The 26,091-nt window shown below is 29.1% G+C and overlaps 2 protein-coding genes and 1 long non-coding RNA gene across 6 annotated transcripts in view; 2 read left to right on the top strand and 1 right to left on the bottom strand.

Annotated features, from left to right (window-relative positions):
• The window catches only part of Syx13 (syntaxin 13), an 11,923-nt gene extending 5,112 nt beyond the window's left edge, over positions 1-6,811 (top strand). Inside the window, exon 7 of the mRNA XM_086911202.1 lies at positions 6,508-6,811. Coding sequence (XP_086767328.1) covers positions 6,508-6,534 — 27 coding nt within the window. The 3' untranslated portion in view covers positions 6,535-6,811. The remainder of the gene's footprint in view (positions 1-6,507) is intronic.
• LOC100871268 (ankyrin repeat and BTB/POZ domain-containing protein 2) lies at positions 25-26,091 on the bottom strand. 4 transcript variants are annotated; one of them, XM_086911200.1, is made up of 14 exons: positions 25,663-26,091; positions 20,317-20,551; positions 7,020-7,224; positions 6,467-6,712; positions 5,656-6,135; positions 4,448-4,778; positions 3,714-3,949; positions 3,428-3,630; positions 2,523-3,260; positions 2,047-2,315; positions 1,757-1,962; positions 1,380-1,673; positions 1,127-1,309; positions 25-1,045 (listed from the first exon to the last, which is right to left on the bottom strand). In XM_086911200.1, exons 2-14 carry the CDS (start codon positions 20,517-20,519, stop codon positions 839-841), a joined length of 3,801 nt encoding a protein of 1,266 aa, XP_086767326.1. In that variant the 5' UTR covers positions 20,520-20,551; positions 25,663-26,091; the 3' UTR covers positions 25-838. The 4 variants fall into 4 exon arrangements, with proteins under 4 accessions (XP_086767326.1, XP_086767325.1, XP_086767323.1 ...); XM_086911199.1 differs by lacking the exon at positions 25,663-26,091 and having other exon boundaries at positions 20,317-20,703; XM_086911197.1 differs by lacking the exons at positions 20,317-20,551; positions 25,663-26,091 and adding an exon at positions 8,821-9,668.
• Positions 16,821-17,302, top strand: LOC147657162 (uncharacterized). Its single transcript, XR_015292989.1, has 2 exons — positions 16,821-17,064; positions 17,143-17,302. It is a non-coding gene; the product is annotated as an uncharacterized LOC147657162 (long non-coding RNA).

Below are 26,091 nucleotides of genomic sequence, written 5' to 3'. Positions count from 1 at the left end.
TTAATAATTATATATAAATAAAAATATGATAAAAAAATATAAACAATTTTATTAAGCTTTAAAAACAATTATTGTTTAATATTTTCATTATCACAATATTTATAATTTATTGTAATCGAGATGTACAAATTATATGATATTATCAATACATGAGATAGCACTTTAATATTTTTTACTACATTTTTTTGTTTATGTTTATTTAAATTGTGTTTAGTTTATTTTATATACATAATATATATATTTATTTATTATATATATTAATGGTTTAATGTCACTATGAACTTATTCTATAACATATACTATATTCTATATTTTATAATTATAATAATAATCACTTTTATATTTACATGATTATTTAAAAATTTATGATTACAAATTTATTTTTGAAAATTAAATTTTTTATTTTTTATAAATGTAAGATTTATTTGTAATAACGTAAATTATATATTTGAACAATATATAATATATTATATATAATATATATATTATATATAACATATTAACAACGAAATTTATATGATTTGAACAATATCTAATATACATTTATAATATGTAGCAAAAAATATCATACAAGAATGAAACAGAAACATGTTCTAATTTGAATAAAATGCAAATATTATATTAATTAATAATATTAATTAATATTATATAACACAATTATACTTAAATATTTGACAAAAAATTTGAAAATGATTCATGAAGCACTCAGTCTTAATACATTTATGTATCATTTTTTTTTTAAATTGAAATCATAATCATATATGAATATATTGAAAATTACAAAAAGACAACAACAGAAAAAAATAAAAATTATAATACTAATATGAACATAATATTTCTAAGTTTTTAATTTATTTTGTTGTTGAGATCGTCTAGCTTTTATTCTTGCTTGCAAAGTAAGAAGGAGTCCTGCGAGAACGTCATGATTAGGCAATTTCTTGGCAAATAATAGACGTTTTACTGAATCATCATAAGTTAATAAAGCAACCATATTTTGTAATAAAAATCCCTGACAGTATTCCAGAAGTTGCATAGCATTGTAAACCTGAAAATAATTATTAAAAGATACGTTATAATATTATATTATATACATATATTATATACATAAAATATTTAATTAAAATACCTTTGCATGAATGTACATAGAAACGATATTGTCAAGATCAACCATTGAAGAACATTGTGCCTCACAGTACCTAAGTAAACCATCTAATTGAAAGAAATTCGCGGCAGCCATTAATTCCAAAACGTCACTTTGATTAACTTCTAATTTAGCACAACCACCATGATATAAAAACTCCATAACCATCTAAATATTAAAATACAAATTTAAGTTTTAAATAGTTAAAATTCTTTAATTTTTTTAAAATATTACATACCTGAAAGATATGATAACGAATATCATTAATTTGTACAATAGGAGGATTTCCCTCACACAATTTCGAACTTAACATATTCCTAAATCTCGGTGATGATGTAACCAAAACAATTTTATGACCATAGAAAACTCTGCCTTCTACTCTGAATTGTACATCGCTTAATTCTGGATTATTTACAAATTTAGGATCTATTCTAGATCCACTAGAAAGTGTTGTGTCTCGAATGGGTTTTATTGGTTCCCATCCAAAACATGTACAAAAAATATCTGCAAGAAGAAGCGTCGTACCTTCTTTCTGTAGAAAAAATACAAATCGAAAAATATAAAAAAATATTTTTTATTATAATCTTTTTAAAATCAAGTTGAACTATGACTTACCTTACTGTATCTAAAAATATTGAATAATAAAGGAAGACATTCTTGTACGAACTGTGTTGAATAATCATCTGGACATACTTGAAGAAAATCTTGAAGCAATTGATCTATTATAGAATCTAATCTCATTTCATGAGCTGTTGCTAAACTATGCATCCAACAATGTAATGTCCAACCCACTTTTAATCCACGAAGTTCCATTGTGATATCTACAAAATTATATTTAAGTATTCTTTGTATAGATATATTTAAAATTCTTTTTTCAAATAGTCATTTTCAAATTTTTGTTTTACCTAAATGGTTGCTTTCCGCACTATGATACATCGCTTCTTGTAAAGCTTTATTTTGAACTTTATTAAAAACTGGTTCTTTTCCTTCTCTTCTATTTCCTCTTCCGTCTACAGTTTGTTGTTGTGGACTAGTATTGGCACTACCTTCTGCCAAAATTTCTTCTAATGATAATACTTCTTTTTCTCCTCGTTTGGCCGAGAAATTTAATGGATGAGATAACAATTGATGTAGACAATTCCTTTGACCATGAACTGTTGCTACTGATATTGCACTATAAATATATAAATTAACTTCATTTTATTGTTCTTAAACAATTTAATTACTTAAACAATTTTTTTATATAGGATGAAATGATGAATTTTTTTAAAAATTATTTAAAATATTCCTATTTTGATTTCTCAAAATCAAAAACTATCGAATTTTACTTGATTGAAATGTTAAAAGTTTTTATTAGGATAAACAGATACGTTTTACTTGCCTATAACAACCACGTTGAGCTGAACCAGAATATGAAAATGAGTCTTTTATCAAAGTTGATAAAAATGGTTGGGCTCCATGAGCTAAAAGTAGTGCTACCATTTCAGAGTTACCAGATGCCGTAGCTGCTTGCAATGGCGTAACCGTGGATTTATCTTCGCTTAATTTAGCACCACCTTCAACAGTTGCACCTCTTTCTAATAATATTCTAGCAATGTTACAATGTCCTAATAATGCTGTGTAAGTTAAAGCAGTCCAATGTTGTGTTTCTGCATTGAATCCAGATTGATTGCAGCATATGTTATTAGAAATACTATTGGATATGTTTGGTGAACTGGAAAACGAATTTGGAGATTGCATATTTTTTCCTGGAGTCATTATAGATGATGATGATGCGACTGGAGTTCTAACATTTGATATATTTGGAGTAACTGGTGTTTTGGAAGGTGTATTTGCTGATTGTCCAGTAGTTGGAGGTGGACTTTCGATATTCAAATCAACGCCAGCGTCTAATAATGCTAGAACAGCTGTTTCATCATTATTTATACATGCTATCATTAATGCAGTAAAACCATTATCGTTCACAGTATTAAGTTTTGTTGATGGCAACAAAGGTATAGCTTGAGCTATGAGATCTGCACGACCACTTGTTAACATCTTGAATGCCATATCCATAGTTAAAAGACGAACATATTCAGAGTCATCGATACGTTTCGAACACACTGAAATTTCCTCGAAACTATGAAAAAAAAATTGAATATTTGTTATGATATATTTTAATAGAAAATATTTTTAACGAAGAAAGTAATAAACATATATAGAAAAATAAAAAACAAATATAAAAGTTAACTTTAATAGTTGAAACTAAATTTTAGAACGTAAATATATATATGAATATATATATACCATATGGGTCTGACGGGACAATCTACACCAGGCAATAACAATCTGGCAGTTTGATTAATATCATCTTGATCTACAACTAGTCCGTGCCTATGTTCTGCATGAGCAGTCGCAACTCTTAACCATTCGACAAGCGGTGGAAGTACAACGTATGCTCGTTCATACGCAAGCTCTTGTATTCCAGAACCTCGTTCACCATGTTCTAACTGCATAAATACTGCTTCATTATTTTACATTTAAAAGACAAAGCCAATAGTTAAGGCAGTAGATAAGAATCAAATAGGCAAACCTGTGAACACCTCATGTAATAAAAGAGAGCGTTCAATGCCTTTGTTGTCAAAGGTATAGTTGAACGTCCAGCTTGCGCCACTTTCGAGATCAAATCTATTAGTTCCGATATCGATCCTACACAGGTGGTTAAAAGTGATGGTTCTAATGTTGATCCCGCTGCATCTCTTCCGCTACGGGATGATGACGAAGAATTTAAAGAACTGACACTGGCCCAACGTGGCATGGCAAGTGCGCCTGAAAAATATTATACTATATCATACTAATTATCATAAATTAATAATACCATATATACAAATATTATAATATAAAAAAAAATATTCATGTATTAATCAAAATATTATTCTTTATTCAAATTATTCAATAAATTTATTTTTAAGAACAATTTAAAATAGAATACTTATATTAAATTAAGAGCAATAATATGACAGATATAAAGTTTTATTTATTTATTAAATATTATTATATATATTCTAAAATTTTGTTTTTTTGAATGTCAAAAAAATAGTGATGATTATTATATATTTAAAAAGTTTTATAATAAAACGGAAAATTTTTCTAAGTTTAATTAATATTTATTTTAAATTAATAAGATTTTTAATTCAATTTATTTTAAATAAATCCCTTTTTATTTTTTTTTAAATAAATTTTTCTAATATATTCATATTATCTTTTAACAGTTATTAGCAATAATAAATACATAATTGTTAAATAATAATTAGCTTCTAAATTTACCTGATGCTGTTCGACCAGCATTAAGGTGTGCATAAGGTTGAAGAAGACCCCATAAATCTCCACTATTTGCAATAGCATGTTCCAACATAGTTGCAGTTAAAGTTGTATGAGAATCAGTCGGTATACATTGCAATAGTATTTCTTCCAATAAATTTTCGATTCCAGCGGTTAAATATATAGCTGCATATTCATGTATCATTCTTCCTAGTCGTACATCAGACATCCAGCGAAAAAATCGTCCTACTGGTAATTGTAGTCCTGAACGAGATGCTTTTGATTGTTTTAGTTGATCACCGGATACGGCGAACATTGCTGCAGCACGCAAGCACGCCTAATAAACAGATTATTAATTGATAAATATTTATAATATCTAAATCATTGATAGTTTGCTTGATAATATATATGTTACATAATGGCTAACAGTTTGAAATATATTTATTATTCAAGATTTTTGAAAAAATATATTTCTATATATTACGATGAATTATAAATTCTTGCTTTTACACATACACATATATATAATCCTGTTTTATCGACTGATTGTATTACAAGTAATATTACACACGATAGAATTATTTATAAAATAGTTATAGTATTAATTATTAAAAAAATTACTTCGATATTAATCTTTCATATAATTTCTAAATTTTATATCTTTTTTATATATATATATACTTTATTATTTTATAATCTGTATTTATTTCAATATAGTATATTTTTATATTATTTTATTATCATTACCTTTTATGAATCATTTCCTCTAAAGACATATATAAAGAAAAATATATATAAATTAATGAATTTGATTAAACTATCTTAAATTTATCTTAAATTATTATAAAATTTATAAGTTAATAAGTTTTTATAAGTTTTTATAACTTAATCTGTAACTTGATCTATAAAATATTTTATATTATATCTATAAATTTTTATATTAAATATTATCTTCGATTAATTATTTATTTGGATTATTTCTTAATTAAAAACTATTTTGATTATTTAATAAAAAATAAATAAATAATAAATTAATTTTATTTAAATTTAATTTTTCTAAATGTAAATTATATAATATTTTTTAATATTTTTAATAAAGAAAAAATTAAGGAATATGTCTGAATAAATTACTAATAATCCATATGATTGATTAATTCTTCATTCTCAAGTAATTAATTATCACATAAATAAATTTCATGCTCTATTTCACATACCTTGGTGCAAGAATCTGCCAAAGCCGGACAGAGCACAATTTTGAATGCGCTATATACTTCGTGCTTGCTACATAGACCAACAGGTTTAGCCAATCTCTGAGTTTCTCGACCAATTCTGACCAGTGCTCTTTGTAGCAAGTAAGAAAGACGTGGTATCGTCTCCATAGAAACTTGCTCCATATGCTCCCTAGTACGACCATTTTGCAATACACGAAGGACGTCATGATGCGTCCATGGTAATTGCTGTAACTCCACCAATCGATTGTGAGAATCTACCCAAACGAATTCATCCGCACTGGTTACATTGGTATTGATAGTTTCTAAGCTCGAATGTCTCATCAGCCTCCTTACAGCTGGTTCTGAACTTTCGGATCCACTTAAAGAGGAATAGGTGGAAGACGATTTATGAGAACGCATAGTAAGCTGCTGGATTGCTAGTTTTATGTCTTCTAGACCAGAGCCTGACCAGGGAACCTGTAACTACAATAAAGTTATTGGATAAAGAATTTAAGAATTTAAAAATTGGATTGGCAATTCTATTAATAGCATATTGAAGACACAAAGAATAAATTATATGTAATTTTTTACAAATTAAATATGTTTTATTTAATGATTAAAAAAAATAAATCTATTAATGTTGATTTGATAATATTTATAGATTTTCAGAACGAACGATATTTTAAAAAAACAAAGATTTTTTAATTATATTTAAAAGATTTACAAAATATATTTTTTTCAATTATAAAATAGTATTATACTATATATATATATATATTTGTCAATATGTCATTTAAAAAAACCAAAAACACACCTTAGCAGGTGTAGCTCTATGTCTATTGCGATTCTGTCCAGATCTACTCCTGCCATTTCTTTGGGTAACCGAAGCCGATAAACGATCGTCTTCTGGTACAGAGTTTAATTGCTGCGGACTGTGTGCTCTATGGTGACGGTGCGGTGGTGAACTGCTACTCGTATGCCCACCTGTGTCCGACATACTTGCATGTCCAGAAGATCGATTCTCATCCGATGAGCTATTACCGGTACATTCTGGTCGCCTCTATAAAAGATGTTTCTTTTTCAATGTTGTAGTAATAGATTTCCAAATGATGGATCGTGAAGAAGAATAGATTTTTTTTTTAAATAGATTTGAAAAATTAAAATAAAATTTCTTAGAATTATATAATGATTCTCTCTTTTGAAAATAAGAATGAAGAAAGTTCAGTTTCATCTTTTTATATTTCAATTTAATACAATTGCAATGATATGATTATTTTATATTAACAGTTTAAATATTCTTATCTTTAAACATTCTTATCCATTATACCCTGTTTCATAAAATTGTTTTATAAAAAATTGTTAAATACCTGAAGGGCACGAATTTCATGTAAACTAAGATGATGATGTTGAGAGTGATGAGGATGTTGAGGCGTTGGTGTTGGAGCAACGCTATCCGTGTCCCTTTCTGCCACCATATGAACCATATTGTGAACTCCGTTTTTCGATGAATTTTCCGTGAAGTCTTTCGAATATGGATGACAATACAATTCTCGTCCGCTTCCACCAGCCGGCCTGGTAAGAAAAAGGTAAAATGATTTCTTGAAATTTAAAAAATATTTTTAAAAATTAATATTTAATTTTCTATAATTATTATTTAAATACCATCATTATTATATTATATTCACACAAGTAGAAGACAGACTTTAGAATAAAAATGTTAGAAAATGTAATCTTTAATAATCACCGGAAATATTTAATATTGATTCTTGATAAAATCTAATTCATGACGTAAACTGTGTAAACACATTTTTATTGAAAAAAACCTCATCAATCTATCAAAAATATTTTTAAAAAGATAAGATAATAATTATAGAAATTTAAATTTTTATAATTAATATATCCGCAGTATTTTTTTAAATAGCATATTTATTTTATCAATAAGCTTATCAATACGTTTATCAATTTAAGCTTATTAATTGATAAGGCAGTAGAGCTATAATTTAAATAATATTAAAAAAATTTTAATTCTAAGTAAATGTTTAAAGTTTATTTCATATAAACTTTATGTTTTATATTTATGTAATTTAAAAGATATTCGAAGATTTTCTATCCATAAATTAATAAGTATATAAATATCTAAAATTTGTAATTTTAAACATTTTTTCAGACAAATTAATCATTACCTCGCATCTATTTTATTGATTTCTTGAAAGTTCTCTCTCTCTCTCTCCCTCCCTTCCTCTCCCTCTCTCTCTCTCTCTCTCTCTCTCTTCCCAAGAATTAATTCACGGAGGCATTTGATCGATAAAATCAGTAGATAAAAATTATAATTCTTCCTATATTTATCCTATTTATATATTTTTCTACGTTCCTATAATATTATATAATCTAAAATTACATATGAATCAACGTGTTTCTAACGTATAAATTAATCGATAAAATACTTGAGGAAGACAGATCCACGTATATCCTGATTCTGATCTCTTTCTTTCTATTGTTTCTCGTGCTTCGAATTCCTCGACGAACAAAAGGAATATAAATTTGATTCGTGCTGGATTCAAAAAAAAAAAAAAAAAAAAAGGTATCACGTTTCAAAAAATCTATACGATCGTTTTCTTAGTAATCCTCTCTTGGATCCATAATTAATGATCCGGTTTTCATGTAAGCGACACATCGAAGTTTATATATTTCCAAGTCAGATCGCGTTTCTATCGAAGATAGAAAACGAAGAATTTTAACATTGAAAAGATTAAAGATTCGAGATATATCAGATAAATAAGGATTTAAATAAAAACTATTCGATTAATTTTTTTTTTTTCTTTCGTAAGAAATATGCATTTTCAAGTCTCGGTTAATCTATTATCTATAAATTAATTTAAATATCCACTCAAAATCCTCGTAAAAATATCCATATCTAATTAGCAATTTAAATCGTTCGCATTATAACCTCGTTTCGTTCAACGGATCACGGAGCAAAGATGCCAACTGACACGACACGTTCATCAAATCTCCCAACCTATTTCTCGCAACCACTTATAACTATTTGGAAAAACCGTTAACCACAGCGAAGACAGGAGCACGGCGTGGTTATGCGAATTCCATGCACGAACCCTACGGTACATACTCATTTTTCATCGTCACGGTAAACGTAACATTCGCTTGATTTACCCCCTCAGGCGCCACTGCTGGACGAAGCTCCAGTCTGCCTTGAACCCGGTGTTGTCCCCCGGCAAGGACCAATAATCCACGACCTGGCTCTCGTCCTCCTCGATCCTCAGCACGTCCTCCCTGCTGGGGCTAACGTTCACCACGATTTCGTGCGTGACCTTGGTCTTCTCCACCTCTTCGTTGCTCTCTATCAGGCCCAGTGTCGATCGTTGCCTCTCATTTTTATCCATATCGCCACACCTTCCGTCCTCTGAACTTTTATCAACTTGCCCCTCCTTTTTGAAATCCCCTATCTTTCTCGATTCCTCCTTTCTCGCAGCCGATTGAACGACTTCTTTGCCATTTAATTTGTTCTGCCTCTGATTAGTGTCGCCAAAGTAGATCACGGTCCTGTGAGCCACATCTTTATCGTTTTTTTTCAAATTGTCACCCACCACCACGTGGTGCGCCATCGACTCTCCTCCCATCTTACGCCTGTGATTAGTCTTCTCCGTTATGATGCCATCTTCGTCGCAAGCTGATTTAGGCGTGTTGTCGCTTACGTTTAACCATTCCTTGGTCGGAGATTTACTTGCGAAGGGGAGGCCGCGACGTAGAATGAAGTTGACGCCCTCGCGGCGAGGTGGAGCCTCGAGATTAGCCGGCATCCTGCAGTCACTCAGCTCGCGACAAATCATACATTTGCAATCCTTTCCTTCGCATGATTCTCGTTTTGTCGATGGCATGTCATCAGAAACTTTCGTGTAAAAATCCGTACATTTTGCGGTAGGTGAAGTTTCTGTCGATTCTTTGGGAAAAAGGAAGGATGGTTAAAAATCGGAAATGATGAATTCTAAGTGTGTGGTATAGTAGGCTCATTCACCCATATCTCAAAGGATGTCCGCCGATTGACCGCTTTTTCTTGGTTATTCGAAGAATTATTGCGATTGTCAAACACGTAAAAATAACTTCCTCGATTCGGAGGAAGGAAGTTAAATTTGATGAGCAATTTGTTGATGATTAATGCTCGAGGAAATTGGAAAGTGATGGTTTCTTGAATCATTCAAATTGATTTGACGAAAGAAATGATTTTTCAGATGCTCGAGATAGAAAATTATTTTCTTATATCATTCGCTGTTGCTTCAATGCTTATAATACTTTTATAAATTAAAAATCATCCTTTTCACTTTGCAATTTTGCAAGCACAATTAAAAAATCACAAACAGTTTCTTCTTCGACACTTTGCACATAGTACAAGTTTGAATACACGAAAGTTTCATCCTGGAAATTAGACTATATTGGATCCAATTCCATTTTATCCACGCTCATTCTACTACAATCTACGATCTTTCGAGCTGGCTTCGATAAGTTCGTTTCGATATTGGATCGATACGTTTCACCTATGATATGAAATAAATCTCGAATGATCGCTGATTCGTTTTTGTTCTGTCCCCGTTCCGACACGCGACTGAAAACACTGTGATCCACAGTGACGGGATCAACAGGTGAAACGCATGCACTTCCTGCGCGAACCGCAATGTCGGCGAATAGAGCACAATCTCCCGTATCACTTTCCTTTCGTTGTTTCTTTTCCCCCTTGAATTCTACCACAACGTAACAGTGTCACAAAAGCGGGAGCATCGACGGTTATCGCGTGCGAATATCTTTCTTTCTCTTTTCCTTTCCTTCTTTCACTATATTCTATCCTCTTCCTCGGTGAAAATATCCAATAATGATGAATTTTGACTTTTGCGCCAAGAAACATACAGATTTGTGGAAAATCTTTTTTTACTATTTATATTTTTGTGTAGATTAAGATAGGATGCAAGATTGATTCAGAAAACACTATTTCGAACACTGTTTTTTTTTTTTTTTTATGTCTCGAATTGGACAATTGGTATACGTTGTAAATCATTTTATTTCCTCTTTTAAGATAAACATTTCACTGGGCAGAACTGGTGAAAAAAAATTATAAAGCTTATGAAACTTTTTCGTTTTTCCATTGTTGTTCGTACAATTCAATTCAAAAAAATTAAACCCAATAAATCTCAAACACGATTTGCCAAATCTCTCGCATAGTTGGAGAATGCGACGAACTCGTGAATGATTCAACTCTCACTCACTTCTGATTCAAATCCATTTTTGTCCGGCAGAAATTTCGTTATCCAAGAATTCGTGAGAAGAAATCGTAAGAAATGGTTGCAAGAACACCAAACATAGAATACAAGAGATCAATTACGCGCGTTCACGCACACGGACTTTCACCGTTCTGCTCCGTGGAAAATTGATTCCGAACGAAATATCTCCAATTTCTAGTTACGGCCATCAATCTATTAGAACTCATCCATAAATTACTTTGCAAATATCATTTTATACTTCAAATGATGCTATCTCTTTGCTTTATTTAACTGTGAACTTGTTATTATTATGCTATTTCATAAAATTATCCAGTCATTTGGATTATATATGTTTCAGAAGAAGTACTGTTAGAAGAAGATGAATGAAGATTTTACGATTTACAAGCATCGACAGATATTAAAATGTTCCTTCTAGGAAAATTAATCATATGAAAATTTCATATGATAATAAATCGATTGATTATTAAAAAAATATATATATATATTTATAGATCCTTCTTTTCACAAACACATTAATATTAAAAGTATATCCACAAAAATATAAATAGTTATAAATGAATTAAATGTATTAATAATTTTAAATTAAATCACTTTAATTCGATAAAAAAAAGTGCACAATTACGTGATTAAAGAAATTGTTACAGTATCCATTAATAATTCCTTGCCAAACTGTTTTACATTTCAAATGATTATCCACTACACTCTTTCATAAGATACGTACGAATCACAAGAAACTTAAAAAGCTACTTAAAAAAGTAGCTAGAATTACAAAAAAAAAAAAAAAAAAGAGAGAATAAAAAACAGTAATGATAACAACAACGAGATATAGAGATATAAAATTCTCGATAATGTTTCGCGATAGGACAAGATTAACCCACGGCGCAGTGTTCTACTTTGATCCGTGATCGGTGTATTACGCACGCGTCATCAGTTTCTTGTCCTGCTCCGTGGCGTGGTTAAGTGCTGGCTGCCACTTGTAAACTGTTATGCTCTTTTCACTGGGCAGAGAGCGTAGGAAACGGGAGAGTGCAAACGAACAGTGTCTTTAGAAGCCCCACCATATACGTATGTATACATATACGTGTATACATATGCACATAAGCGTTTACATTTGCATTTGTTTCGAGGGAGAATTTCCGGCGACCATCCTACTTCCTATGACTCGAATCGCCCTAACCACGTCCCGTGACGATTCTTGAACATATAGCTGTTCGCCATCCTTTCATCGTACTCTTTCAATCCCTTTTCTATGCAAAACGTCGTTTATCATGATCAAAGGGCGTAAACTGTTAATTGGTAAGGTTAGGAAACGTGATTCACGCATGTGTGAATGAAAGAATATAGTAAACGGTTCAGTGAACGGTTTTTAACTTTGTGTGTGATATTATAAAAAGTGTAATTATATTTCAAGTAGTTGAAATATATAAATAATACTAATAATATTTTATTTTTTATCTTATATCTTGATATTCGATCAATAAACAATTGAAACATATGAACAATTGAAATAATAATATTTATATTTTCGTACAATATAGGAAATAATGAAAAGAAGTAGGCAGATAGTGTCTCCTATTTCCGGTAGCCTTTTACAATGGGAAAGAAAATTCTCAAGAATTTTTCTAACATGGATAATCGTGGTGGAAGACATACAATGCGGAAAACAGGCAATTAAGTAGGTCAAAATTATTTCGAAAATACTACGCATAAAAGAATAAAATTTACTTATACGTGAATGAACATATTTCTTTTTAAATTAAAAAATTATTAAAATATATTTTAATTGAAGAAAGAAAAAAATAATTATTTTCTTATAGATACAATAAATTTTAAAAGATCAACGATCATAAAACATTCTAATTCATCTCGAATAGCATTGTTCCTATTGAAATATACCCATGATAAATTCGCGTGAAAGTCATAAAGTAATTTTACTCTCTAGACAAACCGGTCTTTATTTTTTCTTACTTTTATGAACTACATTCTAATATACGTGTTCATTGTACATGAATACAAACTAGATTATTATTAAGCTTTGTTAAAAATTTTTGCTAATCTTAATCTTACATTTGAAAATTGTACATGATTTATTATTAACTTTCAACTATTAATATAATTTACATAAATTGATTGACTGAATGATATTTTATTAAATAATATGTAGCAATTCATGATTTATTTTATATAATTTTACTTTTTTATCATTATCTTTTAAAAGTTTAAAAATGTTTTAATCTATTTTTATAAACTGAAATTTTAAAAAATATCTAAATTTAGTTCGTTAATACATTCAATAATAAATTAAAAAATTTATCGATAAAAAGTTGTTCAAATAATTCTAGATTTTTTTTTGTTTAAATAATTTTGTTGTAACATTTGAATAAAAGTAATAATTTCGAAAAGCAATTGAAATTAAAAAAAAAAAATCTCGCAAAATCATTTTAATCCATCTTCTTTTCTTGAACATTAGTCACATTTCACCAGCATATAATTCTTCATTCATAAATTCATTTTCGTCCCATTTGAATAAAGAGTTCTTTCTCCTTTATATCGCCTAATTAAAGACCAATTAAATTTATCTGAATTATCGGTTCTCTGAATTCTCTTTCAATGAATAAACAGAACATTTGGCCCAACATTCGTTTTATTCGTGTTGCGGACATCTTTTCTGAGAATGCAGAGAACGACGGAAGTTTTTAATCTATAACGCGTCCACTAAAAGAAAGGTTTTTACAAAGAGGAGTTCAAGGCGTATACACATTACATATATTGTCCGTGCTCATCTGGCGAAACTCCGGTGTCAAGGGCGACAACCATTGCGACTGAAAGATATTAAATTAATTAGCGAACCGTGTCTTCTTCCTTTAACGTCATAATATAAGTAATAGAAAAATTGTAAGAAAAATTATGTAGGTAATTGTGTTGAAAATTGTAATACAGTTTTTCTATTTGACTTATACATTATAAGTGGATCAGTCTGTAAAATTAATAATACAAACACTATAGAATATAAATAGCTTTCGCAATTTTGTGTTCATAATATCATCTTATCCTCTATCATTTTTATCCTCTATCATTTAATATTCAATATTTTAATACCAATAATACTAAATTTATTTAATATTAAACTTTTAAATTTCACTATTATATCTGTGTGACACAAGCCATCTTTTAACCGTTGTAATCAGTTCGTAAATATGTACTATATATTCCTATTTCAAAGCCTAAATTCATCTAAAGTTTGACTCACACATCCGGTAATTAAGAATTAAGCCTGACTCATCAATTCATTCACTAGAGGACTGAAGCCATCTTGTTCTAATTAAACTCAGCTATTCTAGCAAAATCATTCTTGTACATCGTTTCCAGCAATTATACATATGTCGTCTAAAATTTCAAATTCAAATCTAAATAAAAATTGCATGGATAAAAATTATTGGAGGTGAAATGATATATAATCAATTGTACGAATTCCAACGGTAAAATCTCGATTGAAAAGAGATGACACGGATCTGAACAGAACGATATTTAAACTACTCAAAGAGGAACGACTAGAGTTTAACCAGGTGGAAAAAAGATGCTATACATACATAAATTTTAGTGAACTGAAACGAAATATTTCATTGGTTAGAAATGTTAGAAGTGGAATGGAATAGAATCAGAGCGGAAACTTCGATATTTATCTCGTTGAATAGTTTTTGCCACCTATTAACATAGTATCTAATATAGGAAATAAATAAGTAAATCGTATTTCACCAGGTATGAATGTGCAAAACGAAACAACGCATGCTTCCTCATCCATAAAATCTATTACATCGCATCGAATCAGTGAGCGAAGTGGTGATTTAATAGTGTTTGGAATTTTCCAACATCAAGTTCTATTAACTGGTTGGCAGGTGTCTGAACCTTGGGTCAACCCTATCATAAAAAATATATCCACCAAACTTCGATTAAGGATATGATAGGATAACAATACATTATATATATATATTTTTAAATTTTAATAATTTGCTATCGAATAAATCGAGAAAAAAATTTGTGCGTCAAAAGATAAGAAAATAATAATTAATGTAATCAATAGAATATAATAATATTGGTTTGTTCACATTCAAACTCCGATGAGATGACATTTCATGTACTAACCTAACCTTCACGCGGTTGAAATTAGCACACAATTAAATCGATTCTCCAACATAAATTGTAACAATACACTTTCCATTTTTATTCAATTCACTAACGAACAAGGACGAACATCATCGGTTCTCACTTTTCATCTTTCGTTTTCGAATTTCCTTTCATTCATTAACTAATTAACAAATCGTTGCATACTACTTCTAGTTTCATAAAAAAATCAATCTAACTGAATCACATTATCATTTTTTCACTCTTCAGTTCTAATGTTGAGCAATGAAATAAAAATTTCGAAGAATTTCGCGCAATCATGTGAAAGGAGAGTTTTAAATTCATTTAATTAGTTATTTGAAAGTAGAGGAAATCGTAACGGGAGATAAAGAGAGAGAATGAGAACCGGGTGATCGCGATAATGATGCGCGTGAGAGGATGTGCGCCAATGCTTAGTCAGATCTGATCGAGATATTTAGGTTAACGGCCTTTCTTATTTGTCTTCCTTCTTCTTTTCGTATAGATGATTTTAACTGTTCATTGACAAAGCTAAATTGATTTAGATTTTTATTCTTTTTCTTTACGCGATGATTATTATTATCATTCGTTAACGGTGTTTAAATGTACATTTCAAATTATAAATTTACGAAGTTTAAAATTAATGTAATAATATTATGTTTTGAATTTTATCTGATATTCAATGGTTTAATAGTTAACAATGGTAAAGGAGAAATCTGTTATAACATTATTAGATAACTATAATGTTTTATTTCTTTTTTCTATGTTCTTACTACTATTTCATTATTATTTTAATTTGATTACATTCGTCAAAATATAGCCTACAAAATTTTTTAGTAATTAAAATAATTATATATATTTCGTATTTATCAGGATTTTAAAAAATATTATTATTCTAATAAGGAAAATTACATATTTAATATTTACAGTTAAAAAAAATTTTATTTTAAAATCTTAAAATTTAAAACAATCTCTATACATTCCAATAAACACTTTATTGCCACTTTCAATTTCCCACACCCAAACTTCAATTAAACTTTCACAAGTAAGAAATAAAAAGCAAAAAATAAATAAAAACAAGAAAGAAAAAATCTAAATAAACGCTAAACAATAGTATAAACTATTCCAATTGAACAATTCGTCCATTGTTAGTCTTTTTTAACGGTTCGTTGAGAACGTATATATATATGGTTCACCATAACATTGGGAAAAACATTCGATATAAGTATTTACACATGATCATGTTACAGTTTAACAGTGCTTATAAAATTGTATTATATAATACAACATAATTCAAGACTCAGAAGTTAGATAAATGGGAATTTATATCCTGATAAACAAGAATAGTCCTTATTTAGCAATATCAGAATATTTATTACCTTTTTGTTTTCGTAAATAATCATTATAGTATGAATTAATTAATTTTAAAATATTTTTATTTTAACCATTAATAATTTATATACATAACACCATTAATAATTTTCATGTTATTAAATAACTTAAATCAAATATAATCCTACTTTAATTCTTTTTATTCGAAAAATAATAATTTCTTCTTGAACAATTTTTACTGAAAATTTAAATTGCATGAAATATAGAAATTGCAATACTTTTGCATTATTTTTTATTTTTATCAATGCTAAATTTAGCATTGAAATGGATCCTACATATTGCATTACACCCGGTTTGAGGACAATAGTGTATTTCAATGGAACGGGACCCGGGGGAGTATCGCGTCACCGTAAATCGGTCAGGCAACAAGCTACACGGACGGGCTTTCTCTTCGATAACCCTCGATAACCTTAACTCGACACGCGGAATATTTTGTGCTTGCGCATCTTCGTCGTTTGCTCGTATGCGCGCGCACTTCATGTCTTCGCGATTCTACCAGTGATTTGTCCCCTCGGTTGTTTTATGGGGAACCTTACTTAATTGCACGTCAATGCATCTAAAACTTTAATTTTATGTTTAAAGATATTTTGAAGAGGTAAAGTAAATAATAGAATACAGCGATAAGGAAAAAATTTGATTAATTATATCTATTTTTTATTATTCTCATTTTCAGAATGACCAATCTTCTTTCAATTGTGATTCACAAAAAGATCAACCTGATAAATATCGGGATAAATAGTTAAAGTTATTTTCTTTCTATTAAATTCGTATATTATATCTTTTTAAATTATCTAATCACTTCTTCAAGTTACAAAATAAACATATATATATAATGTGAAGTTTCTCAATGTACCATAACCTTAAAGCACAGTTCCTTCTTCCGCGAGTAGATAAATACAACATAAACTTGGTTTGATATTCAAGGGACAAAGATCTAATCATTGATTAACTACGTCAAATAAATTTCGATTTTTCATATAGTTGGAAAAGATGAGGGTAGAGAGAGATGAGGATTATTCGTTATACTGTGAATTTTATAGAACTTCCCGTTGATTTAATAAATAATTCTCGTGTGCTTTCAAAGAAGCTTAGAAGATACACGTCACCTCGTCTTCTTATCCCCGATGATCATTCTTATACCATAGAGATTGCATCCGCGCATTCCTCATACATACGATTACAGCGAAAGATGACTGGCGTATTTTTTGCGGTCGTTGACTCGTTCGAAATACAACGTGCCCGTCGTTTAAGCTTCTTTAAACTACCTTGTGCACGCACACGCATATGTTTCTTTGATCTTCTACTTCTTGTATGATTGTGTGTATTTCAAATACAAAGTTTTGTTGTATGATTTACTTCTAATAAATTAGGATTTATATTTCCATATGTCAAATTAATTTTGGACATAACCTATAGTATGAATCGCATAGTATTTTGTGTAGATATATATAATCGTTTTAAAGTTGATTAGTTAAAAATCTGATCATGTAATTTAAAGATAATCATGTAATAATATTCATTTCTATTGTCGATTCATATATTCATGTAAAGAAATAAGTTTTATGATCCTTTATTTTTTTTTATAAATTTGTGTTAAAAGATACGCATTAAAATAGATAGTATTTAACTTGTTTTTATTATAACAAGTTACATATTTTCCTTTAATAAGTTATAAAGTTATAAGTTATAATTAAATTTAATAAAAATCATCTATTAATTTGTATCGAAGATGAAACTGAATTTCAAAGTTCTTATGAAATGAACTTTAACCTTGAAACAGGTCAGTGACCGTTTTCATGTGGAAAGCTATTTTTAACCGAAGGCAAAATCGAGAGGAATACGATACGCAATCGATAATTTTAATGTTACGCATCGATGGGCAATTATTATCGATTATAATTCGGTGTCATACATATTGATAAGGCCACGATGTGCTGTGTTTTACATACGAATCACTGAGCGTGCACACGACACGCTCGAGCGCTGGAATACCAATGAACCATGCATATACAGAATCTCAAAGCAAAATCCCGACCTAGAAATCTTAAATTTCGTGTCACGAAACGATTCTGTTCCGCCTTTTAAAAATTACGTGGGCTTTTTTATACGTTTTAAATTCTTTTGCCTCCCTAAATAATTTGGATATAACATAAATCTTTGTCCTTTCCAATTATTACTTTTTCGTAACCTTATTTTTTTTAAATATATACAATTACTTTTTTTTATAATATTTTTCGCATGTTAAAGTCTCTATAATTATTATTCCCCCCCCCCAAAAAAAAAATATTAAAGAAAATTATCTTTTGAATCATAATAAGTTCAATTTGATAATCACTGCTATTTGATAATCAGCATTTTTTCACTATTTATAATTTCATGAAACTTCGTTATAAGCAATATAAAAATCTTAAGAAACTAAAAAAAAAAAAAAAATATATATATAAATAACAATTTATTTATATTTGAAATTAGTTATCGTATATAAGCCCGTTATATTGGGTGAACGAACTTCGAAAAGAACAAAATTTGTGAGCCTATTACGTGAACCCTTAAATTTCAATGCCTATTTGTATGCCGAACAGATTTTTCAGGAACCGAAGCCGTGGTGCGCGGCATGGTGTCGATGGAACTAAATGATGGGGAAAGGGGAGGTGTGTCTTACGAATATATGCTCGTTCGACATCGTTAATCGAATCGGTCGTAATTACGTACATCGTAAATTTTAATGATCCTTAATCGGATCGGTAAGTGGAGTGGCTTCTCTTAACGGTGATGTTTTGAGATCCCGCTAAACACTGAATTAAAAAGAAAAAAAAAATTTTCATTGCATGCCGAGAACAAAGATCTCTAAATTTGAATGTTTTAAATTATTACGGAAAAGGAATTCCTGAAAACCATTTTTATAACGTAAAATTTTTCATTATAACAATTTTCCTTTTTTTGGTTAAATTTCGATGATGCTTTAATAATAAATAAAAATATCGATATAGCGATATTGAGATAATAGGACTCGATAATCTATATTATATCGATTTATGACATTTTTATATTCTGAATTCCTATCATCAGTCTCATCCGAAAAAAAGATCTTCTCTCTTTGAAATTATGAATGCTTCTCCAGCATTACAGGGATGACGCATCAATACTGAGTCATCATTAGGAAGCCCATGTTTATGTTACAGATCATCGATAGCCAACCGTAAACTTACATTACAATTAATTGACTACTTGAAGAACAGTAGCAAGTGATTTGACATGTAAACGACAGCCAATATCTTCATCGGTATTCGTGATTATCATCAAGAAAATTATCAACTATGAATATCATGAATCAATCGCTCTACATAAAACATGTAATCTCTGTGCACACGATTTATTTCATATATCAAGTTAATAAACTAGTAATAGATGATAAATAAATCACTCAATAAGGGTTTACAAACGATTTAGCAGCCATCTAGTGCTCAAAGTAATACTTTACCTCCATTTTCATATTTATCAACGCCCTCTAGATAATAACTGTAACCTGTTATAGTTACCTATATAAACCAAAGATGAATTGCCGTCGATAATATTGGCATTTCATTATCTACTAACCTATATTTGATATTCCAAAAAAATAATTAACAAAAAATATTAATAAAACAAATCATATTCATTGCAATGTTAATAATTTCATGTTGGAGGAGACTGAGAATGTTCCTATGTTTCTTGGACGGTTTTAATCGATCTTTATCAGGACTAGCGGATTACCATGAATACAACCATTAATCAGATCTCTGTTAAGATCGATATCGATTACAAATGGATTAGCAGTAGGGTTCACGGAAAATAAAAGAATACTTACCGACGTGGCTTGGGTCGCAATATCTCGTGACCAGAATCGGATATGCAGATACTCAGGCTTAATGGTCCCCCATAGTGTTCTGGAGGCGCACCGGTTTGGACAGTCTGCTGCTGGGGACTGGATATACCGCCAGAACCGGAAGTGCCGGTCAAAAACAACGGTTGCTGCCCACAACCGTCCATCGTGGCTCGCTCGACGTTCATTCTGCCTCCCGTTGCTGATTGCACTGGAAGACCTGTGAAATTAAAAATAAAAACACTTTGAGGTCCTGTACAAAACATGGTGTTAGCTTTTCTTCGCAGAATTATGGATTTATTGTTATTGATAAAATTGCTGTATTATACAAACCGAATTATATAACACACCTGGGATAATTTTATTTGTATGTTCTACTAACAAAAACTACTTTTCTATGTAAATGAATTTCTATGTAGAATAAAAAATTAGATTTTTAGATTATAAATATTAAATATATTACATTTAAAATTATTTAAAATTAAATTTGACTAAATTTTACTAATTCTAAATTTCTATAAAATTTCATATTATATATTTCATATGTATTATTTTTCGAAATAATTTCATTAAATATCGAAAAATATAATATCAATAACATTTTTTTTTTATAATAAATATCGAGCGAAACTGATTTGTGAACACGTATAGAAACTCAGTGCGAGAAATCCGCTCGATAGGGAAAATCTTTGGTGGAAAGTAATTATATGAAACTTTCTTCTTGGGCTCGAAGGTCATTAACGAGCATCTGGATGATTCTGAGAATAATTAGCAATGCGATAACATCGCTTGCAAGAAACAATTATTTCTCTGTTCATACGAGCAGTGTGTATCTTCGCACCACGAGCGCGGCGCTAATTACCGTTGGAAATGTGCCGAATACGTTAATAGGAAGAGTGTATCTCTTGGTGTATCGTTTGTTCCGCGCGACGTTCTGGTATCTTTTGTGAAAATTCATTGAAACTTTCTCCATTGAAAATATCTCCACGTATAAAATATACTGGAAAAAAGGATTGAATAAATTAGAGTGAATTCAGACTCTTATAGGAGAAAACCTTAGAAAAATACATTGCAGTTATTACAATAATGATAATGTTGGATTCCGGATGACGAGATAAAATCGAGAGTAAAACATTTTATACTTTTAACTTTAAGATTAATTTGTAAAATGTATTACGTTCATTATATATTTTTCACATTAAACATAAATATTACATTTATTATTATCGTCATATGTATATATATATATATGCGTGTTTAGTTATATACATTCCATTTGTTTTATCAGAAATAAATAATTAGTTCTGCGTTCCTTTCAAAGAATTTCAATAATATATGTAGGAAGAAAAACGAACGACTACATGAATTTATGAGATTAACATTTTCATATAGATGCATCGATATGAAAATACTCATGAATAATTATTATAAAAAATATATATATATAATAAATATATATAAAATTACAAAAATATATATACATATATAATACATTTAATTCTTCTATTTCGTGGTAAATGCTTTTCTTAATCCCGATGCTAGCGCAATCTGTTCCAGGAAGTGGTCCAGTTCGGTCCAGTTGATAACTGGTTTTCAATAAACCGTTCGTAAACATGTTCAGACCCAGATATCACATAGACGACAAACCTTCTATATTAATTATTAAATTATTTATTCATGTAGAAAATTTTTAAAAAATTTTTAGACATACAATAATAATATTTTCAGAAAGAAAGTAATTAAGGATTTATTTAAAATCGAACTTTCTTATGAATATTCTTTTGCAATTTCCTTATAAAAAATTGATGAATGTACAAAATGTATAAATGCATTACTATATATAAATAAACATCGATATGAAGATCAATACATAAATAAATGAATATGATTAACAGAATGATATTAATTCTTTAAAGAGTTAAATGAAATTCGCACATCAATATCTTGTTTAACCAACTATTATATATATAAATTATATTTTATTCGATTATGTAAATATAAGATGTAGTTTGTAAATATAGTGTAGTTTTCATGTTAAATTTGGTCAATAATGTTAGTGAAAATAAACAACTGTATTTTTAATAAATTTTTAACATCTAAAATTATTCAAATATTTGATATTTGAAATGCGAATAATATATATATATATATATATGTATATATAGAGAGAAATATGTATTGATACACATATCATGATTAAAAAATCTTTTCAATTGTTATTTTAATTCAAATTTTTGTTAAAAATTGATCTACAAATTTTCAAAAGAAAACATATTCTATAATATTCTATAATAATATAAATTATTAAAAAATAAAATAAAATATGTAAAAAAAATAAGAATCATTAATCCACATTGCAAATATTAAGCACAGGTATTGACATGACGCGGTATTGACTTATTAGAAGTTTGCACCAACAAGGATCGGCGAGAGCATGATCTCGTGTTGCTCGCTTTGATAGGCTCTTGTATGCAATTACTCTGGTTGGCTCCCAAAATGCTTCCTTAAGTGTGCATATCAGGAACAACTCGTCTTCCCTTCTTCCAATCTTCTTGTTACTCTTTTTCCACGCAAAGTGAAAGCACACGCCCTTTTCGCGGAATTTTTATCTATGTGATGTTAATGAGATGCCGATATTTTTTATAATTTTTTCTTTTTATTAGAAGTATTTATACTATTTCAATCATATAATAATTTTTCGATTAGGTTTGAAAATCTTTATCATAATGATAATAAAATAATTTGACTATATTTCCTTTTATTTGTAGATACAATTCATTATAATTCAGTTTTTTTTTATTCTGTTCTACTTCTACCATGCTTCATTTTCAATCTTTCCACAATTCAATTTTTCTATTTCATCACTCAAACACAAATAGAATATAATAATTTTCAAAATTAATAAAAATTTGAAGCGTTATATAATACAACTATTTAATTATATATTAATTTCTTTTACAATTTGATTATTCTCAAAACAATCTGAAACTAACGTACTAAAAAATGATGGTGCATTATATTTTTTTATCTTGTTAAAATATGATTTGTCAACGATAATAATAGTCATTTAATTTCCATAACTATCAACTAGCAAGTGCAGATAAAAATCAAGAATCACGCTTGAGGCGGTTAAAAACCTGCGATGAAATTCCTATTAGGTGATTTTTAAAAATTACTATTTATTATAGAAAATTAGAATTAAAATTATAATTAATTTATACATTATTAATATAAACACTATTAATATAATTCATCGTTCATACGAAAAGATTTATTATATTTGCACATGGTGACAATAAAAATAATTTGATGGTCGAGATATTTGCGAATTGCTAAGGAAGCAACAGAAAATTCGTGTTCCATGAAGCTACACGTGGGTGTAAACAAAAGTATGATTCTGCTTGGGGCACGGAATGTGCTGGACGCTGCGCTGTGTCCTATACACCGGCTATGCCGCATGGCAGATTAAGCGTATACGTACTTACATACGGCGTGGCATGGTATACAGCCGTCCGCTTCGCGGCCGCCGCATTCCAACGGCTGCCCAAACCAAAACCTATATCGCGTATACCTATCTCACTCTTGCCTTCTCCTTTCAACCATGTGTTTGCTCTTTTTCCCCCCTTATCCCCTCCACTTGTTCCTTTTCACCCCTACCACAGCACCTTTTATTCGACCCTCTTCGCAGGAGAAAACGTGGCTGCACATTGTCTCCCTTCTCTGTCTCTCTGTCTCTTTCTGCCATGCTGTTTCTATTTGTCTTTGTTTCTTCTTATTATATTAATATTATTTTTAATTAGTATCGACTGTTGCTAATTATTAGCCAAAATCTTAAGATTTAAAGTGGATTTCGAATCTACCGCCAATAATAATACACAGTGTTTCCAAGCGACACTTATTCTATATAAGTATTAACTGTGCCCGATATACTTTTTAACTTTAATGATCAAACGGGATTTTACGTGGCAAGGTCATTGGCGTTTCTCTTTGATATCACATTTGTCATGATTTTGCAATGAATTTTTTGATCGATTCGATCGATCATATGTTATTTGTGTTTAATTGGTGATCGAACAAATCACAACAATCGGTTTCCTTGTTTGTAGGATATTGCGAAATCTGAATAATTAATAAGGACGAAAGTCTATTTGTCATTATTGTTTTATACGTTTCTTCATTATCCGTTATCCATATCCTCCATCTAATCGATTCAGCAATAAGATACATATAGATTTTCCATACATTTCTCCAACATATATTACGAGAATAACATCTTAATAACCATTTATAATAATTTTTTCCTGATTTTTGCACGAGATTATTGAAATTTTACAATTAGATTAACATTCAACAATTAGAAAACACATGTATAAGAATTGACAAATTTATAGATATAGTTCAACACAATGATCAATGATTTAATAAGTTAAAGTATTTGTATAATACTAATCAGTTTACGATAGAATTGCGTATAAAATCATTGATAAAAATTTGAAAAAACATGATTTGAAATTATGCATTATATATATATATATATATATATATATATATATATATATATATATAAATTAATTGTAAATATATGCAAATATAAATAAGTGAATGAATTATGTACATATTTTCAAAAAAACATAATTAATATTTATACATATAATTTTGATAAAACAATTTCTTTTTCGATTATCTATTAGATATCAGATGAGAAAGTTAAATCTTGGACCCGTATGAGTGCCTTCGTATACGTCACTGAACAGGCGAAAGTCTGAGAAGAAGGATCATGATCTATCAGACGAGTGTGCAACCTACGCGATAACCGGTTAGCTGTAAATCTTTTCAGAAGTCCAAATCATTCTTTCACAAAGATTTATATGATACCTTATGATTTTTGAACAAATCAGAATCGATGAATACTTGACTTTGAGCGAAGAAATAATATTAAACGGACGGACGAGTTCGATTTTCATGAGAATGTTTCATGTATTTGAGAAAAATTTAATTTTCGGAAAAACCGGTTTCAAGCAGTTATTAGATATTAGAATGCACAAACTTTATTATATATGTAATATTACTTTTTGATAGTGAATAGTTTTTTAATATTTTATTTTAATTATAAAAATATTATTAAAGTTATTGAAATATTAAAATAATTTTATTTTATATAATTTATATTATTGAATAAAATTATAAATTTATAACGAATATGAAATATAATTTATAAAATTTAATTATTAAAATAATACCGAATCAATTTTTATTTTTATATTTTTTAATATAATTAATAATTTATAAAATCGCTTTTTAAGTAGAATATATGTATTTTAAAAATCTTACCGAATTTTATTTAACGTATTGGTAGAGATGAACATATGTATTTATTCGGGACATGATGGGCACTCAAGGAACACTGGATAAAATTATGAACAAAAATTCACTTTTGCTCAATGTTCACGTTGTACACGAACATTTTTTGTTTTTACTATTCTATCAAAATATATATCACGTCGCAAAAGCACATATAACTGTATGTACATTTCGATGTTCTGTAAAACTATAAACACATAAGAACTTTTTAAACTGTACCATGTAGCAATGATATTGGTATAAATGCATGATGTGAAAATAACAATAGTCAAGGGCTACAGAAATAAAACAAATTCACCTTGTTTCTTTTAAATCGTCACTAATATGATATATTCTATTTTTTTAATAAGACGACATATCCGCACATGCATCCGATCAAGTCGCCGCTTTTCGACAGCT

This window comes from Apis florea, unplaced genomic scaffold (assembly GCF_048593485.1).
Source record: "Apis florea isolate Af1SG1 unplaced genomic scaffold, ASM4859348v1 contig_3203_pilon, whole genome shotgun sequence".
NCBI classification, from domain to species: Eukaryota; Metazoa; Arthropoda; class Insecta; order Hymenoptera; family Apidae; genus Apis; species Apis florea.
The sequence above is the reverse complement of the archived record's forward strand: the minus strand, read 5'-3'. Positions and strand labels throughout refer to the sequence as shown.

Bases quoted from the DNA above. Each gene is read 5' to 3' on its own strand.
- LOC100871268 (XM_086911197.1), bottom strand. From the start codon at position 9,545: ATGCCATCGACAAAACGAGAATCATGCGAAGGAAAGGATTGCAAATGT. The intron at 1,674-1,756 runs GTAAGTCATAGT...TTTTTTCTACAG, and splicing joins ATATTTTTAGATACAGTAAG to AAAGAAGGTACGACGCTTCT. The intron at 1,046-1,126 runs GTATTTTAATTA...AATTATTTTCAG, and splicing joins CTATGTACATTCATGCAAAG to GTTTACAATGCTATGCAACT.